The sequence below is a fragment of the Myiozetetes cayanensis genome, unplaced genomic scaffold, assembly GCF_022539395.1.
Source record: "Myiozetetes cayanensis isolate MyiCay16 unplaced genomic scaffold, myiCay2020 scf21, whole genome shotgun sequence".
NCBI lineage: Eukaryota > Metazoa > Chordata > Aves > Passeriformes > Tyrannidae > Myiozetetes > Myiozetetes cayanensis.
Genome location: NW_026087423.1, coordinates 1,181,745 through 1,200,248, shown reverse-complemented (window position 1 = coordinate 1,200,248; position 18,504 = coordinate 1,181,745). Strand labels below are relative to the sequence as shown.

General features: G+C 51.8%; 1 protein-coding gene across 2 annotated transcripts in view; it reads left to right on the top strand.

The window, feature by feature from the left end:
• Positions 1 to 18,504, top strand: part of OSBP2 (oxysterol binding protein 2) — a 102,059-nt gene that overhangs the window by 11,148 nt on the left and 72,407 nt on the right. For both annotated transcript variants that reach the window (XM_050318254.1, XM_050318253.1), the window contains one exon: positions 13,785 to 13,993. In XM_050318254.1, coding sequence (XP_050174211.1) covers positions 13,785 to 13,993 — 209 coding nt within the window. The remainder of the gene's footprint in view (positions 1 to 13,784; positions 13,994 to 18,504) is intronic.

Below are 18,504 nucleotides of genomic sequence, written 5' to 3'. Positions count from 1 at the left end.
GCTGCATAATCTTGAATCATGGAATGGTTTAGGTGGGAAGGGATCTTAAAGCCCATCCAGTTCCACCCCTGCCATGAACAGGGACACCTTCCACCAGCCCAGGTTGCTCCAAGTCCCGTCCAACCTGGCCTTGGACACTTCCAGGGATCCAGGGGCAGCCACAGCTTCTCTGGGCAACCTGGGCCAGGGCCTGCCCACCCTCACAGCCATCAATTCCTTCCCAATCCTCTGGCAGTGGGAAACCATTCCCTGTGTCCTGTCCCTCCATCCCCTGTCCCCAGTCCCTCTCCAGCTCTCCTGGAGCCCCTTTAGGCCCTGGCAGGGGCTCTCAGGTCTCCCTGGAGCCTTCTCTTCCCCAGGCTGAACAGTCCCAATTCTCTCAGCCGTAATATAGTGTGTTTTTAATGTTGGGAACTTGGTCCAAGGTGTTTATTTCCATGAAGATTTACAATTCCTTTAACTTAAGGAAGAAGAACTCTTAAAGTAGCTAAAACACCAGTAATAAGTGGCCTCTAATCCTACAGGCATTGTCCTGAAGCGAGGCATCCTCATGGGTATGGAGGGAATTAGAGTTTTGTTTCACATTCAAGACACCATCCTTTAAATATTCCTGCTGTTTTCCATTTGCCTTGTAAAGGGAATAAGTTAAATCCAGTGAGCCCTTTGTGCCTTGTGGCTTGTACATAAAGTCCACTGTTATCATGAGGTGTATTTTTAATTTGCAAATTCAAAAAATACCATCACCATTACACTATATAACGTACCATTACACCATTAGGTGCATTTTTAATTTAGAAATTGTGGTTTGTTTGTGGAACTGCTGGTTGGATGTAAACCCAGCAGAGGTGCTTCACATCCCTGTTTGTGAGGGCACATCCTTCTGCCTGCTGTGATGGGCACCTTTATCCCTTAAATCCAACCGCACAAGAAGTGTCTGTGCTGCACCAGGTCTCTATAAAAAGAATCTACTCCCATGGGCAAGTGTTGTGGTCGGAACAGCTTAGCTGAAGTGAGCGTGGATTTGATGTGATGCCACTTGCTTGCTTGGGAAAAGGGCATTGTGCTGCTTTTCACTGGTGTGTGCTCCTTGATGTCATAGAATCATGGAATATCCTGTGTTGGAAGGGACCCACAAGGTCCTGGGAAGGAAAGAGGAGGATGAACACAGCTTTGTTTGTCACCTGCATGTGGCTCTGCTCTGGAAACCAGCTGAGCACTGTGCTGTGTTCCTCTGCAGCCCAGCTGGGCTCTTCCTCCTCCCCTGGGAACGCTTCCCATGCCCATCCTGCAGTGCTTTGGGCTCCTTTGGTGGAATCCTTCCCATGGCTGAACTTGCTGGGCTGAGACCCCCAGGGCTCGGGGTCCTTCCTGGCAGCTGCTGGAGAGAGGGGACATGAGCCACTTCTTGGAGTCACTTTGAGGAGCACGTGGGTGCAGAGGGTGCTTCGAGGCCCAGCTTGGCCTTTCCTGTCTGTAGAAATGTTTGTGTAAGGTTTATAACACAAGTTTAAAGCTGTGGACCAGCATTCATCTCCCTGCTGTTGGCTGGAGCAAATGCAGAGCTGTGGAAAAGCTCTGGAGAGCTGTTTTCCTTCTGGTGCTGGCTGTGCTTGTGGTGTTTGTTGTTGCAGGTGGATGTGTCCCTGTCTGGGGATCCACTGGGATCACTGCAGTGAGAGCTGCTGAGGCACGTGGCAAATATCTGCTGCTTCTGCTTCCCCTGTTGTTTCTCTGTGCTGGCAAAGCACCCACTGTGTGTGTGTGTGTGTGTTTGCTCTTTGTTACCTCTCTGCTTCCTTCCTTCCCTGGAATTTGTCCTGAGGAGCAACCAGAGCCCTGCATTGTGTCCCAGCACTCTGGGGCTGCAGCTGTTGGGGAGGCAGAGGAGGAGGTGTTTGGAGGAGGGGAGCGTTGGATGCGGCTCCTACGGAAATGGATTCTGCTGAGGGCTAAAAATAACCCATTCCCAGCCCTGTCCCTGTGATGGGAACTGCTGGACATGAGCTCTTGGGCACTCAGGGACCCAGGGTTTTCATGTCCTTGGTGAAGCACCAGGGCCTGGAACTGCACTGGGGCTTTGGGACCTGCTGGCAAAATCCTGCTGCCTCCCAGGAGCCCCAGCAGGTGGGTGGGCTGGGGGGGTGTGGACAAGACACGTGCAAAGTGGGGTTTTGCTCAGGCAAAAAAAACCCTAAAGGTGGCTTAAGAGAAGGTTGGAGAGGGACTTGGGGCAAGGGATGGAGGGACAGGACCAAAGGAAATGGCTTCCCATTGCCAGAGGGCAGGCATAGATGGGATATTGGGATGGAATTGTTGGCTGTGAGGGTGGTGAGGCCCTGGCCCAGGTTGCCCAGAGAAGCTGTGGCTGCCCCTGGATCCCTGGAAGTGTCCAAGGCCAGGTTGGATGGGGCTTGGAGCAACCTGGGCTGGTGGAAGGTGTCCCTGCCCATGGCAGGGGGTGAAAAGAGCTGAACTTTAATGTCCCTTCCCACCCAAACCATGATTTGCTTGTTTGCCCTTTGTGGGATGTGTCCAGCGGCTGCTTTGGAAGCCCCGTGGCTTCCCAGAGTGGCTGCTGGGATGGAAGGGAGTGACTTTGGATGAAGTGCTGATGCTGCCTTTGTGGATGTGAACCTTTCCTGCATGGGGGAGAGGGGTGGGATGGCAGCTGGTTGGTCTTGAGCAGGTTGGGAGGTGTCCTGTGAAGGGCTGGCTGGGAGGACGAGGGCTTGGTTTGGCTGGAGCCAGAGGAGCAGGGGTGGGGTGGGAGCGGAGGGCAGGACTTGGGCTGTGCTGAGGAATGTTGCTGCTCTGAAACCTCCGAGCATCTTATTGCACCACACACGTTGTCTTGCAACACAATGCACTGAAATAGCACCCAGAGTCTGGGCTGAGCATTTGGGAAATTTTGTCAAAGCTGTAAATCGTCCTTGTCTGCTCGTGAGAGCCCTGCCTGGGGAAGGTCACTGACTTTGCTTTCCCTCATTGCTGTGTGTTTGACTCCTCTGTTCCTGGTAACCCACAGTCAATATCTGTAGGATTTTTACAGGGAAGGTTCAGCCCCTGAACACTGATCCCAGAGCAGAGTATTGGCATAACTTGGATTATAGAATCCCAGAATGGTTTGGGTGGGAAGGGAGCTTAAAACCCATCCAGTTCCACCCCTGCCACGGGCAGGGACACCTTCCACCAGCCCAGGTTCCCCCAAGCCCTGTCCAGCCTGGCCTTGGACACTTTCAGGGATCCAGGGGCAGCCACAGCTTCTCTGGGCAACCTGGGCCAGGGCCTCCCCCCACTCATAGGGAAGGATTTCTTCCCAATCTCCCATCTAACCCTGCCCTCTGGCAGTGGGAAGCCATTCCCTGTGTCCTGTCACTGAGACTCAGTGCTGGAAGACCCTCAGTCTCCCAGGGAAGCAGCTGAGATGTGCCAGGTCTGTCCCGAAGTTGTTGGCCAAGGTCACTTGAGTGTCTGCAGAGTTTGATCCAGGAGCACCATCAGTCCCAATCCCAGTAAGCAGTTAACTTCCAATTTCTATTTTAAATAAAACTCTTGGCAACTGCAGTGGCTGGAATGCCAACTGCCAGTGCTTTTTTACATTTTGGGTTGTGTCATAAGGAATGGGAAAGGTCTTACCCCGTGCCATGCTGCCCCTTGCACTCACACTGCCGACACAGCTTGCTGTGCTGCTTTCATCTCCCCTCTGTGAAAAACCTGCTGTTCCAGGACTGCTGACCTCCTCACTCCTCAGGAGCACGTCCTCCAAGGATCAGCTGATCGTTTCCTGGGTGATGAAGGTGGTGGAGGCACCTTGCATGCATCAGTCTTGCTTGCAGTATTCAAGGTTGTGTTCCCTCCTGCTCAGACTCAAGTGGCAATTTCCCGAATCCTGGAATGTGTTCTGCAAGGCTGGTAACTGCTCCCAAACCTGGGATGTGCTGATTGTAGAGCTGAGCACGGGTTTGTCACAGAATAAAGATCTGGGTGGTCTCAGGAGGCCACAGGAGTTGCTGCTGTTGGCTGAGGTTGAGTGCTGGCCTTGAGCAGGGGCAGCTGCGTGTCCTGTTCGGGGAGAAGATGGAGCTGAAGGAACCTCTCTGCAGATCTGCATTGGGCACGCACCTGAAACCATCCTCCACACCCTGCAGCACATAAACCTGTAGTAAAGTAGTTGTTGAGCTGAGGATTCCAAAGTCAAGGGCTGAGAAACAACAGTTCGGGTTTTAAATGGGAAGTTTCATCTTTCTTCTTGTGCCTTAAAATAGGGGAAGAAATGTGTGCAACCGTGTGGGCTTTGCCTCCGGATATCAATCCTTGGGGAATATTTCATACAGCAAGAGATTCTCCATCTGGGTATCTATCCCTAAGGAATATTTCATCCATAGAGAGATCCTGTGCTATAACTGAGTGTTGTTTGAAAGCTGGCAAGGAGTCAGGAGCACGATGATTTTAGTGTGATGTTTGAGGTCACAGGCCATAATTCATGTGGTGTCTGTGAGGGAAATTTATTTGGTGCTGAAAGCATTAACATTGATGGTAACTTGCACAAAGAGAGCTGCTTGCAGCATGGAAAAATTCTTGGAAGTGAGCTCTTCTATCCACACTTGATCTTGGAAAGATGGGATGAGTCTTGTGCTCAAAGCAAATACATCCCTGAACTCTGTAGTCTGGGAAAACAGAGGTTTTTTTGGACCAATCTGAATATTGTAAGTGGAATAGGCATTGATAGGATAGGAGTAAAAATGGCACTTAATGTTGGCTGTGTGCTCTTATGTCCTTGGCCATGGTGGTGAGAAAATGTAAATATGAGCTGACAGTGGCTGATCTTTGTTCTGATCATTTAATGCAATTCCCAAGGGCTGAAGGACCAGCACAAACTTAAAAATCAGAGCCTGTAATGAGAAAAATGACTGCTTGAGGCTCTCATTGCTGCAGTGCATTTATTCCTTGTGCAGCAAGAATATTTGTCAAGTGAACCTTGTGTGTGGTCACTTGTTTGTTCTTGCTTAAAAATGAACCACCAAACACGTGAGTCAGGCCTGGCCCAGGTCCTGGATTATCCTGATGGCTGTGGAGGCAGTGGGATCTGCACCAGACCTTCGTAAACTGTTCATTGATGGGATTATTTCGGCAGCAGCACAGCCCACGAGTCTTAGTGGGGTTTTCCCCTCTGGATCTTTGGCATATTTGCTTGGAAAGCAATGAAAACAGCATGCTAGGGTGAGTGGGGGCTTCCTCTGGCATTTTTGGAAGAGGTGAAGAGGGTTTCTGATGGGGTTTTCTGGAGCTCTGAGTGTGCACCGGCCGTCTGTGCAGCTGCCAGCGTCCCTGCTGGGCTGTGCGTGAACTCCGGGCTCTGGTGGCAGTTTGGCACTTGCTCAAACAGGTTTGTGGTTACCAGAACATCCCCCTGAACCGAGGATTTATCTTTGGGAGCTACATCTGGGCAATGAGTCAGAGAGGAGCGTGGGCAGGCCCTGGCCCAGGTTGCCCAGAGAAGCTGTGGCTGCCCCTGGATCCCTGGAAGTGTCCAAGGCCAGGTCGGACGGGGCTTGGAGCAACCTGGGCTGGTGGAAGGTGTCCCTGCCCGTGGCAGGGGGTGGCACTGGATGGGCTTTAAGGTCCCTTCCCATCCAAACCATTCTGGGGTTCTGTGAAGAGCCTAAAGGGGAGGAAATGAGTGCATTCCCAGTGCAGGTGCTGCAAACAGCTCTACCCTCCCTGGGAGCTTTTTGTTGTGGTGCCCAACAATATTACAGCCCCCAGCAGTGGTCTTGCAGGAGCTGCAGATCTGGGCAGAACCTGTTCCCAGTTCCTGTGCAGATCCCAGCTCCCCTCAGCCATTCCCAGTTCCTGTGCAGATAGATCCCAGCTCCCCTCAGCCATTCTCAGCTCCAGTGCAGATAGATCCCAGCTCCCCACAGCCATTCCCAGCTCCAGTGCAGATAGATCCCAGCTCCCCACAAACATTCCCGTCCCGTGCAGCAGTGGATTTGCGGAAGCTGCTGAGCTGGTGGTTTGGTTTCTGAGCAGGGGTGACCAGCAGTGTCCCTGTGCTGTGTCCCTGTACTGTGTCAGAGAGGACACTCGGTGCTCCAGAACACTCCTATGATGTTTCCTCCTGACCACGTACTAAGCTTTTCCCAGCCCTTTCCCAGTGCTGAGTTCCTTTAATTCTGGTCTGGCTGCAAGGGAAGGAGTGAGAGCCCTTTCTGGGGGGTGCAGCAGTGTTGGCTGGAGCGAGGCCGGGGCTGTACCGAGTCCCAGCAGCACAGGGAGCTGCTCCTGCCCTGCAGCCCAGGGCGATGGTTCACCCCAAACCTCCCACCCAAACCAGTGCCTCAAGGAGCCTTTGGGTGGCTGTGTTTGCAGGGCTGATATCCTTATCAGCCAGGGCCACCTCTCCAGAGCTGCAGAGGAGATAGCACGGCGTGGTGGGAGGAGTGGGAGTAATTTTTTTTTTTAAATTTGTTTTATTTTTTCATTTTTTTCCATAAAATCCCAACACAAAGTCCCTTCACCAGACCATATCTGCACATGCTGATGCTGCACTATGGCTTAGTTTATCTACTGCCCACTGCTGAGGTTTCCTGGCAGAAAACCTGCACCATGCACGTGAGAGAGGCAGAAATGTGGTATAAAAGCTGATCCTGAAGGTGTGCTGCTGAATGGGTTGTTTTCAGGGTATTCTTGTATTTGGGGTGGGAGTCTTGTCAGGGGGAGCACTGCAGAAACAGAACATCCCTCTTTGGGGGATGAAGAGAAGGGAACTGGAGCTTGTGTGTGCCTTTTACTGTGATTCTGATTTTGGCAGGAACAGCATTTATAGGTCTGTGTGCGTTTGTACAGGCTTTTCACACCACTGTCTTGGCACCCTGCTCAGATATGTTATATACTGGGAGGAGATTGCCCAGTGGCACAACCTGTGCTGCTCAACCACCCACCCAGGAGCTCTGCCCTGCTTTTATTTAGGAAAACAAGTCTGGGAGAATCCTGGGTGTTGTTTTCAGAGCCCTTTCAGCTTGGTTTCTTGCCCTGACCACCCCTTACACCCGCACTTTCCCAGCAGTGAGTGTTCTGATGTAACTCACGGCTGAGATGACTCTGGTTGTGAAGTGCTGATGTTGGCACAACGTGCTCCTGGGATGCCCCTGTTCCTACCAGGGCCCAGCACTACGGCAAGGGGGGGCTTGTCTGACAAATCACCTGCCCCCAACTCCTCTGGAGGTTATTCCTTCTCTCTGGAGCACAGGCTCTGTGGAAATGATGTGGAACAGAAGGTGTCTTCCAGGTTTTTCCTTGTGAGAAACTTGCCCTTCACTGGGGTGGGTGTTGCAGCCAAACTGAAGTGGAAAAGCACTGGAGAAAGGAGGGTGAAATCCAGATTGCTGTGCTTATTGCATGACCAAGTCTCCCCTAAATCCATGCTTGGGGGGTGTTGCTGGGGCTCATTGGTGTTGGGTCCTGTGTGTGGGCAGGGGTTTGTTCCAGAAACTGGCTTGGGAAGCTGCTGGATGACTTGGAGGGGAATATTCCCATGATTTGTGGAGGTGGTGTGTACCTGAGTACCTGGCTGGTGAGGGATTGCAGCCTGGATTGCATCCCTCTGGCTGGTGAGGGATTGCAGCCTGGATTGCATCCCTCTGGCTGGTGAGGAATTGCAGCCTGGATTGCATCCCTCTGGCTGGTGAGGAATTGCAGCCTGGATTGCAGGCTTTCCCTTAAACCTGATCCTCCCTAATCTGTGCCCATCCTGACTGTGGCCAGTTGCAGATTAATCGACCTTTAAATAGAACTAAATCGTGTGTTTTCACAGCAGTTTCACTCCAGCACTTGCCATGTGCTGGTTTGGGGTTGGTTTGTGCTTCGGTGGGTTTGGGGAAGGCAAAAAGAGGAAGGAAGGAGAAAATCTGAGCTGTTTGTCACGTGGAGCTTGTGGTTTGTGAGAGCCCTGCTGAACCAGCTGTGCTGTGCTGAACATGGAGCCCGCTCGCTGGGAAAACACCTCCAGAGCCACGTGCCTGCTTCCTCTTGGGCATTTCAGCTCTGGGATTGTGTCGTCGTAAAAACCCTTTATCCTTGAACCCGGGAGAGTAATAACCCCCAGGGGTTTGGTGTCCATGTTCCGTCCCCTGTGAGCTCAAACAAAACCAGTTTTAAAGTGCTTTTTGGGATTTCTCACGCCTGAAAGGGACTGCAGAGATTTCACTGGCTTTATATCCCCAATTACTCCGAACAAAGGACGTGCAGAATCTCAGTCTGTTGGGAAATGTGCCATGAAGCTCTTTGCAGTGGGTTCCTATGACGGCTGAGAGGCTGCACTGCATCTCATAGTTCAAATATTGGGGTGGGGTGAGGGTGACAGTGAATTCAAGCACCAGATGTGAACATGGATGCACTGGAAGGTGGTGCCAAGGCACGAGGGATGTGCTGGTGGCACAACAGCCTTTTGTTGGCAGTGAGAAACAGGGAATGCAGCTCCTGTCCCCGTGGGAATGCCAGTGGGTGCTGGCGGTGCTGCTGGGGTCACTGAAGGATGGGAGAGTTTGACCTAATCCAGATAGACTGTGGATTGTGCATGGAAATCCTTGTGTCTTGTTGTGGAATAACGTCCCGTGGGAAGAGCGAGATGAGCACAAAGGGCCTTCTCGCTGCTGTGGGGTCTTGGGGCTGAGTTATCTTCTCTACTGCCCCCCACTCCTTTTGACCAGGAAACAAAATCCCCTGAGAGGAATTTCCGTCTCTGTTAATTAAGAAAAGGCTCAGCCTGATTCCCCTGAGGGCCATGGTGATGGAATTCTAAAAAAGGTGCTTTGCTGTTGCTGTGGTCAGACAGAGCCTGAATCCAGTCGGTGTCTCCTGTCTGTGCCCAGGTACTGCATTGTCCAGTTCTGCCTGGTTTGCTCCTCGTCCTTGATTCCCGTTCCTCCCTCTGCCTGCAGCAGTCCCTGCACCTGACTGCAAAGGGCATTTCCCAGTTATGCTGTGGATATAAATATTTCTCTGTGGCTGCAGAGCCCTTAATGTTACGATATTTTGCAGTGTGATAGGAAAATGAAATGAATAAATTGGTTTCAACTTAATCCATGAAAGAAACGGTCAGAAAAATGGATCTTAATGTCTGAGTCAGGAGAGCTCAGTGGTGTAAGAAGCAGCGAGTCTGTCATAGAATCATGGAATGGTTGGGGGGGAAAGGACCTGAAAGCTCATCCTGTTTCGTCCCCTGCCATGGGTAGGGACACCTTCCACTAGACCAGGTTGCTCCGATCCCTGTCCAACCTGAACACTTCCAGGGACGGGGCAAGATGTGTAGGATGAGAGCGTGAGGCCATTTTTCTGGGTACAACTGTGTTTGGATTTCTCTGCTTTAGCAATGTGGGTGATGCTGGAAACCGGCCTTCCCAGCAGAGCAGAGCCTCAGGTCAGTGTTTGTGTAGCTCCCTGCTGAGTTGTAGGTGGATAAGCCAGTTTGAGGCCTTCACCTCACCACCGGCGCATTTCTGGCACCCTCGAGAAGCTGGATGCTCTCAGCCAGGATGGAACCTCGCAAGGTCCCTACATGTGTCCTACCTGCTCTGCTTGGCTGAACTGAGGCAGATGCTGAGCTGCCAGGGTGGCAGGTGTATGCTCTGGTCCCAGAGTTGGGCTGCTGGGAACTCCCTGAGCTCCTGATGGGTGCTCAGGCTGGAATTCCGCTGTGCTGGGCAGAGTTGCTCGGGTCCCTGCTGGCATCCTCTGCCTGACCTACTGGAGCTGTGAGAAAAGAAGTCAAATTTTAGGAGAGGCAAGACTACCCAGCGTGGTGCTGAGCCTTGCTAGTAGAAAGGAAATCAGAGAAATCCCGTTGGCATCCTGGTGCTTCCCTAAGTGTTGGGTGTGAGTGTGAGCTGGGGCTGTTTGTTCCTTGCTGTGTCCTGTTAACTTCCAGCAGAGCCACACAGTTATGGTTACAAATTCTGTGTGAGCAGCATCCTACCAGCATCCAAAGCTCAATCTTTGGCTGTTGGGATGTCACCAGAACCACACCTGTGGGGCTGGCAGATTTTGCTCTGTTGATAAATGTGCCTTGTGAGCTCCTACAGAGGAGTTTTTATTATTTATATATGGTGAGATTTGGTAGAGTTGTTAAAACTGAGCAGCCTCCTGGAGCTCAAGTGTCCCTTCAGAACTGGGAAGCAGGTCTTTAAATCAGGATTTGCTGCTCTTTTATGGCACTGCAGTGCTCTGTCAGGCTGTGGAACACGAGTTGCTGAAATTTAGACTCCAGGAGTTCTTTACTGAAGCCTTTTTAAGGAACTGATGCTGTAAATTGTCTTGTCAAGCTCGCTGAATTTAGATTTGTGGAGTTAAGGAGCTGAAGCAGCTTCTCCAGTCAAAAAAAAGAAAAGGCAGAAATGCTGCAAATAATATTTAACATGATATTTGAAGATATTTGCAAAATCTGTCATTGTGAGTGCCTGGGATACAAGAGCTGTTCTGGGCTGTGCATGGGGAGGGTGATGGTGATGCCAGTCTGAAATATCTATTATTGTGGCAAAATAAGAAAAAGCAAAGGTGGGTTGTATTCAGAGCAGCATCATCTGATGGCTTGGGCAAAATCCTTGCAGGACTTGTGACCTGTGCATCTGGAGGAGGTTTGACAACTGGAATAGGGGCCTGCTGGCATCGTGGTAAAGGATATTCCTGCTTTTAGAGCAGGGATTCTCCTCTCTGGTGACCTTAACGCAGCCATAAGCAGCACTGTTCTTGCCACAGGAATGATTTGGGGCATAAGCTGTGACATTGTGCCCAGATTCCTGACCTTCTCCTGGCCTGCCCGGGCTGGACAGTGTCCCTGTGCCTTGGTTAATGGCTCAAGGCTTGCATGGAGCGTGTCCTGGAGCTTTGGGATCTTGCTGCTGGGAAGAGGGTTCTGTCGACCCATGACATGAGCTCTCCCCAAACTGGGTGGGTGCTTTAGACCTCCTGTGGTATTTGGGATGTTTTTTTCCCCATTGCTGTGTCCAGGCTGTCAGTGCCCTTCCTGCCTCCCTTGCACAGCTCTAATTTTGTATCTCGGAAGGCGAATCCCGTCGGTTGCTCCCTCGCAAAGCTGGAAGGTGCTCCATGAGCGCAGGGCTGGGATTACAGCGGGAAGGGGAATCAGGAAATCTGCCGGGATCGCGTTATGCAATGGCTGAGCTGCGAGTGGTGAATAAGCAGATCCTGCTGACCACGAGGGCTCTGAAGGGCACCTCTGCTTTCCCTCTGTGCTCACAGGGGAGGTTGTTGGCGCTGGGCTGGGTCAGGTGCCTGCCTCGTGTGTGGGTGCTGATTGATGGGAATTGATTTCCCATGCAGATTGGCCTGGGAAGGGAGCTCAGGGAGCGAAATCCCAGTTTCCTTGGGCGGGAGAGCGAGGCTGTTCAATGCAACTGTGGTTGATTTAGTGCAGTCACCTTGGAGACCTTTGTTGTGTGGAGAAGAGAAAATCATTTTAGCAGCTCTGCCAAGGTGGGAAGGGATCCCTCCTGGGAGCTGCTGCAGCGTGAAGGGATGACTGGGGAATGAAAATTGGGGCTTGATTTATTTGGGGCCAATTTACCCCCTACAAACAAGTGTAACCACACTGTGCACGTGTGCCAAACTTAACCTGTGGTGCTGAGAGACACAAGCCATAAATATTTAGGAAGCTCCAGAAGGATTTTCTGTGCACATGTTGGGCTCAGATGTGGCCCTGGGATAAATCTGTCGTGCTGAGCAACTTGAGGGCTGAACGGGTCAGGACACTGTAGTTAGGATTGGGGGCTTGGGAGTTTGACTTCATGCTCAGCCTGAGTGACTTCCTACACATAACAAGCAATCCCAGGAATAAGGTTGGCAGTGAATCTCTGGATCGCTGCCCATCCTTCCCTGGGAGGGACTGCATCTCCATCCCATAAAGGACTCAGTCACTGACACTTTCTGAGAGCAGCTCTGCACTCTGCCAGTAAAACCTCCCTCAAGAGAACTCCAGATTCCTGTGCTGTGATGTTCTTATGGAATTACAGAGTCGTTCAAGTTGGAAAAGCCCTCTGAGATCGTCGAGGTCAACCATTAACCCACCACTGCCAAGGCCACCACTAACCCATGTCCCCAAGTGCCACATCTACACATGTGGTCAACATTTCCAAGGATGGTGACTCCACCACTGCCCTGGGCAGTCTCTTCCGGTGCTTAACCACTCTGAGTGAAGAGTTATCCAACCTGAAACAACCCTGGCATAACTTAAGGCTGTTTCCCCTTGTCCTAATGCTTCTTATCTGGGAGCAGAGCCAGATCACCCCCTGGCTCACCTCTCCTGTCAGGGAGTTGCAGAGCCAGAAGGTCCCCCCTGAGCCTCCTTTTCTCCAGGCTGAGCCCCCAGCTCCCTCAGCCGCTCCTGCTGCTCCAGCCCCTTCCCAGCTCCGTTCCCTTCCCTGCACACGCTCCAGCCCCTCAGTGTCTCTCCTGTCTGAGGGGCCCAGAAGTGCCCCCAGGGCTGGAGGTGCCCCAGCAGTGGCAGCACAGGGAGGGCACTGCCCTGGGGCTGGGACACACCAGGGCTGGCACACCCAGGGCCCATTGGCCTCCTGCCCCCCTGGGCACACCTGGGCTCGTGTCCAGCCACTGTCACCAGCACCCCAGGGCTTTTTGCACCTTTCCAGCCCCTCTGCCTCAGCCTTGAGCATTCCATGGGGTTGTGGTGACCCAAGAGCAGGACCCAACACTTGGCCTTGTTCACCTTCACATCGGTGGCCTCGGTCCCTGGATCCAGCCTGTCCTTGGCTGGGGCCAGCAGAGCTGTGGTGTGGAGCAGGGATGTGCTGTTCTCTTGTATGGGCTGGGGGGCTTTGGCCTCTGGACAAGGAGTTGTTCTCAGCCTGTCATGTTTTCTCAGTTTGAGGATCTTGTCCAGCTCCTTGGAACTGTGGGATGTCTCCATGGATCTTTGCTGGATGAGGGTGCATTGGTGATGTTTTGGGGACTGTCACTGAATGTTTCGGGGACTGTCACTGAAAGCTGGGAAATAAGTTCTCCAACGAATTTGCTTGGTTAGAAAGGCAGACATCACTTTATTAGCAGTGCAGGATGCATGGGCATTATTCCTCTAAGTATGCATGAGTAGCAACCCAACAGACCAGGTTATATTCATGAAACTGGTACATATTCATCATATTTATTTTGCATATTCATTATATTTCCTGAATATGCACATATATGCTAATTATTTATGTGAACTTATTTGGATATGGGTAGGGGTCTTTTGAGGGTCTTTGGTGGTTGTTTGGGAACATCCCATTCCCCAAAATTTCCTTCTATGGTCTGGGATATTCTACTGAATCTTCCTTCCTTGAGACTATCTCAGATATCTGGTCAAGTCGTGATACACTTCTCTAATTGTTCTTTACTCTGACTGTCCATGTTCTCAAAACTAAGACATCTCCTAGTACATATTAGTCACTAATATAAGTAAATGAGGAAGCATAGTACATAGTAGTCACTAGCATAAGTAAATAAGCATTAGCTGGCACAAGACTTGCCAGTCACAGATGTAGGGAGCCAACACAATCTCTGGTATTTGTACTGAGTACTGTGTGGCACAAAACTAACCATTAACCACGAAAATAGTGACCATACACTGTTGTGCTAAAGTTAAAAGAACTTTCCAACATCTTGCCCCAGCGCTGCAGAGACTCCTTCTTAAAGAAATACCCCTTATTTGGTGAGAGGACGGGCTGTGTGCAGGGGCACTGACCCTTCCTTGTCCCTCTGTTCCCGTGCAGGACGCAGGCAGAGATGGCCCACACGTGTCGGGGGACCATCAACCTGTCCACGGCCCACATCGACACGGAGGACTCGTGCAACATCGTGCTGTCCAACGGGGGCAGGACCTACCACCTGAAGGCCAACTCGGAGGTGGAGCGGCAGCGCTGGGTCACGGCCCTGGAGCTGGCCAAGGCCAAGGCCATCCGCATGCGGAACAACCAGTCAGGTAGGGAGCACCTCTGGGCCAGTGTGCAGGGGAGCCTTCTCAGTACCCCCTGGCACCCAGATCCTCCTCCTCAGTGCCCCCTGGCACCCAGATCCTCCCTCTCAGTACCCCCTGCCAGCAGCTCCTCTGTGCCTGCTCAGCTGTGCAGAACCTGCACGGATCCGGTTTCATACACGATGGAACGGAGCTGATGGTCTCCCAGGGACACAAAGGGTTGGGCACAGTGCTGTGGGCACCACTCCTCAGCTGGTTGGGCAGCTCTGAGAGGTCTTTAGAGCCGTGGTAATGGCTGTAGGTTGTGGACAGCCAGTAAAAATGAACTCATGATGGTGATGAGCTTGTCCTCGAAGGCAGGATGATGTACCTTTCTCCTGGAGACTCTGCTGGTGTGCGTGGACAGGGAATGCTGTAAATGCATGGGCAGTGGCCCGTGCAGGACATGGGTGGTGTTCCCATAGCTTAGTTTGGTAGATGACGGGTATATTTGGTTGAGCTGGCTCTGTGTGTTTCTCTCCTCCTCCCCCTTCCACACCACGCTGTGCTGCTGTGTTTGTTGTGGCGTTTATTGGAGCAGCTTTGGCACTGCTGCATTGTGTAAAACTGTCAGAGCCCTGTGCCTGTCTCACAGCTCCTCCCCAGAGTGACATTGTTACTGCTCTGCTGGGTAATGGGTTGGTTAACAAACAGAGTATTTTAGAAATAGTTCAGTGTTTATAACTCTTTGGGGATTAACCTTGGGTTTTCTTCCACAAACCAGCACGGCTTCAAGTTGTGGAAAACAAACCTCAGGAATGGAGAAGAGAAGGCTCCAGGGAGACCTGAGAGCCCCTTCCAGTACCTAAAGTTGCTTCAAGCGAGCTGGAAAGGGACTTTGGAAAAGGACCTGAAGTGCCAGGACAAGTGGGAATGGCTTCCCACTGGCAGGGTTAGATGGGATATGGAGGAGGAATTCTTCCCTGTGAGGGTGGTGAGGCCCTGGCACAGGTTGCCCAGAGCATCTATGACTGCCCCATCTCTGGAATGTTCAATCTTGGGTGGGGCTTGGAGCAACTTGGTCTAGTGGAAAGTGTCCCTTCAGAGGGTACCCAGACAGGAGAGTTGGAATGGATGGTCTTTAAGGTCCCTTTCAACCCAATCCATTCTGTGGTTCTGTGATTCTGTGAATGTATTAAAAAGGTGGATGTCTCCTCTCTCCTGAAATAAATCCACTCTCACATCTTTTATTGGATACTGGAAATCAGCATTTCCTCTTATTTCATCATTTTACCTTCCAGGAGAGAGAAGATGGAGTGAACACCTGATTTTATAATGCTTTGCATAAAATGAAAATGCACCTGCATAAAATTCCCCGAATATTGAAGAGAAGGGGTGTGTGAAGGCAGGACTGGGGAGTGCTGTGGTGGGGGATTTGTGGTGGATCCTGGGGTCACTTTGGCTCAGTGCCCATCACACCTCCCTGTCCTGGCTCAGGTGTGGGCTTTGGGACCCCTGCAGATGCTGCTCCGTGCCACCGACTGCGGAGAACGTTCCTGCGGAGTACAGCGTGTACAGTGGGCAGCTCAGCTTTCAGAGCCACCCTGGGGGAGGCTTGGGGTTGGCTCAGTGCTCCAGGAAACCCCTCAGCTTCCCTGTGGGAAGTGCTGCTGTGTGCACAGCGAACCCACAGCGCTGAGGGGGACCCAGCGCACGGGTGGGATGGGTTGGAGGAGCAGCAGAACACGGAGTGCTGACGGTGTGAATGGGAGGGGAGCAAACCCCCAGCCCTGGGCTGATGTGGCTTCTGGGCAGAGAGTGGTGACACAAGGGCAGGCAGACGTTGATTCATGTGTCACTTACCATTTCCCTGGATTGTTGAAGCATGATGTGTGCCAGGGCACTGGCATCCATGGACTTTATTACATAAAGCCTTCCAGTGCCTAAAGGGGTTCCAGGAGAGCTGAAGAAGGACTTGAGACAAGGGCCTGGAGGGACAGGACACAGGGAATGGCTTCCCACTGCCAGAGGGCAGGGTTAGATGGGAGACTGGGAAGAAACTCTTCCCTGTGAAGGTGGGGAGGCCCTGGCCCAGGTTGCCCAGAGAAGCTGTAGCTGCCGCTGGATCCCTGGAAGTGTCCAAGGCCAGGTTGGACGGGGCTTGGAGCAACCTGGGCTGGTGGAAGGTGTCCCTGGGCATGGCAGGGGGTGGGAACAAGATGATCTTTAATGTCCCTTCCAACCCAAACCATTCTGCGATTCGCTCATTCTAAGTATTGTGAACTGTCTGTCCCTTAAAATTCCAGCTCTGGAATATGCAAAAGCAGGGGGAGAGCACGGCTGACCGAGGAGAAGGGGGAAGTGACTGGGCACACTTGTTTATCCAGGCAGAGAGTGACACTGGTCCTGGCTCCAGTGAGCTGGCTGTGGAGGCTGTTGGTCCATGAACATCCATAGTGGGATGTGAGTCCTTTATCTGGCTGGTGTGTGTGGAAAAGGGTCTCATGGAGAGGTGGGTGTGTGGCTTTACCTTCCCCTTTTGCCCCTCGGGCCGTAGGCGATGCTGGGGACATGTGGAGTGACCGTGGAGCTCCAGCCCTGCCCGGGGCCGTGGGAGCCTGTCAGCCACACTGCCCCAGAGCCAGGCACAGTTATTTTGGTTTGTCTCTTCCCACAAAAATAGCAAGTGCAGAGACTTGCTGTCCTGAGGCTCTGGCCGTGCTGAGTTCCTCACTCAGGGCTGAGGGCAGGGCAGCAACAGTGCTGGTGTGGCTGTGCTGACTCAGCTGTCATCCAGCCCAGGGAGCTCAGGGGAGATCAAAACCACAGACACTCCTCTTGTTTCAGGCTCTTCTGATCTGGTTTGGGGGGATAAAACACTCTGTGAGCAGGTGCTGAGTGCTTGTGCTGTGGAGGTAGAGCTGAGGAGATCACTATGTTACTTTATGCTTTAATGTTCACCTGGCTGATGGTGTTTTGTCCCAGTTAGAGATCTCTGAATTAAGGTAAAGAGTTTGTGTGTTAGGTTTCACTATTTTGCTTGAATCAAAATAAAATTCCTAGTGTTGTGTCCCTGTGAGTGCTGGGTGAGCCCTGGGGTGGATGTTCATAGGTGATAGGAGGAGACTCTGGATTTGCTGAAGATGTTCCCAAGTCCTTCCCAAGTCTCTGCTCACATGGGGAATTGTCTGAACTGGCTCTTCCTATCCTGAGTGATCCCCCAAACCTGTGCTGTTTTCCAGAGTGGCTCTGCAGAGCCCAGAGGGGCTCCTGTGGGCACAGGGGGTGGTGAGGAACCACATGGGTTTGTGCTGACAAGGAGGAGCATCAGTGATTCTCACAGGCTGTGCTTCTGCAGGGATCAGTGCTCCCTCACGGCCTTCAGGGTGTCTGAGATTTGATGGGTGTCGGACTGGCAAATTGGGGTCACTCTGCACATACCTTGACTACTGGGAGACCATTTTGGGGTGGGTGAAGAGAGTCTGTGGAAGTGTTTTTAACTTGCTTGCTGGCTGGAGTCATGTACCCAGAGAGGCCATTTCACAGGTCTCATTTTCATGTCTATTTTTAAGAAACAGCAAAACCTGTCCCCAAAGAAGGTATGAGATGGGAGACTTTGCTGTTCCCTGTGCTGTGTAGCTGGAGGAGCTCTGGTTTCCCCTCTGCCCAGTGCAGAGCTGGGACTATTTTGTTAACAAGCTGTGACCTGGGACATTGGTACTGAGAGATGTGGCCTGGGCTTGCTGTCCTCTTCCTGCTTCCTGGGGAGAAACCTGCCTGTTGATCCCAGGGGATTAGTGGCAGAAAGAAAGTGAGAGCAGAGCTGAGCTGCTGGCTTAGCTCTGCTCAATTACCACGTGTGCTTAATTCCTGTAGAACACATGTGTAGTGTCACAGAAGGACAGCAGGGTCCCAGACCTGACTGGACAGCTCACCTTTAGCCCCTGTTCAGCCAAACCTGGCATTGCTGTTTCTGGTTGGGATTACAAAGTGTTGGTAAAGTTATAGTAAACTTGATTTGCCCACATGGTTCCCAGCTCCATCACCTGCTTTCATCAGTGCTGGGTGTGACCCTGTGCTGTTCTCTATCCTGAAAATCAGATTTCTGTGCTTGCCCTCCGTATTTGGTGATTGTGGTTGGTTGATATTCTTTAAGAAAAAAATATAAAAATATATATAAAACTATCCTTCCTTTTTAGGGCAGTATCGTGAGATAAGGAATGATATGAGTGGTGAATAGATGAGGATTGTTTTCTTGGCTCTGTGATGAGGGGGTCTTGTGAAAAGTGTGCAAGAGGAGGCTAGGAATCTGTCCCTGGTATTTTAAACACTGGGAAAAGTCCCTAAAGTGGACTTGGGCTGCTTGGGGAGGGAGTTGGTGACTCCTTTGCCCCTCTGCTCAGCGGTTCCTGGGAGGAGAGAGGGTGAAGGCCACGCTGTGATTCAGGTGCTTGTCTGATCTGGAGCAGATTCCAGGCTGACTGAAGGTGGGTTTGGAGTTCATGGAACTAAAATCCAGGAATTCAGTGGATGAGTCA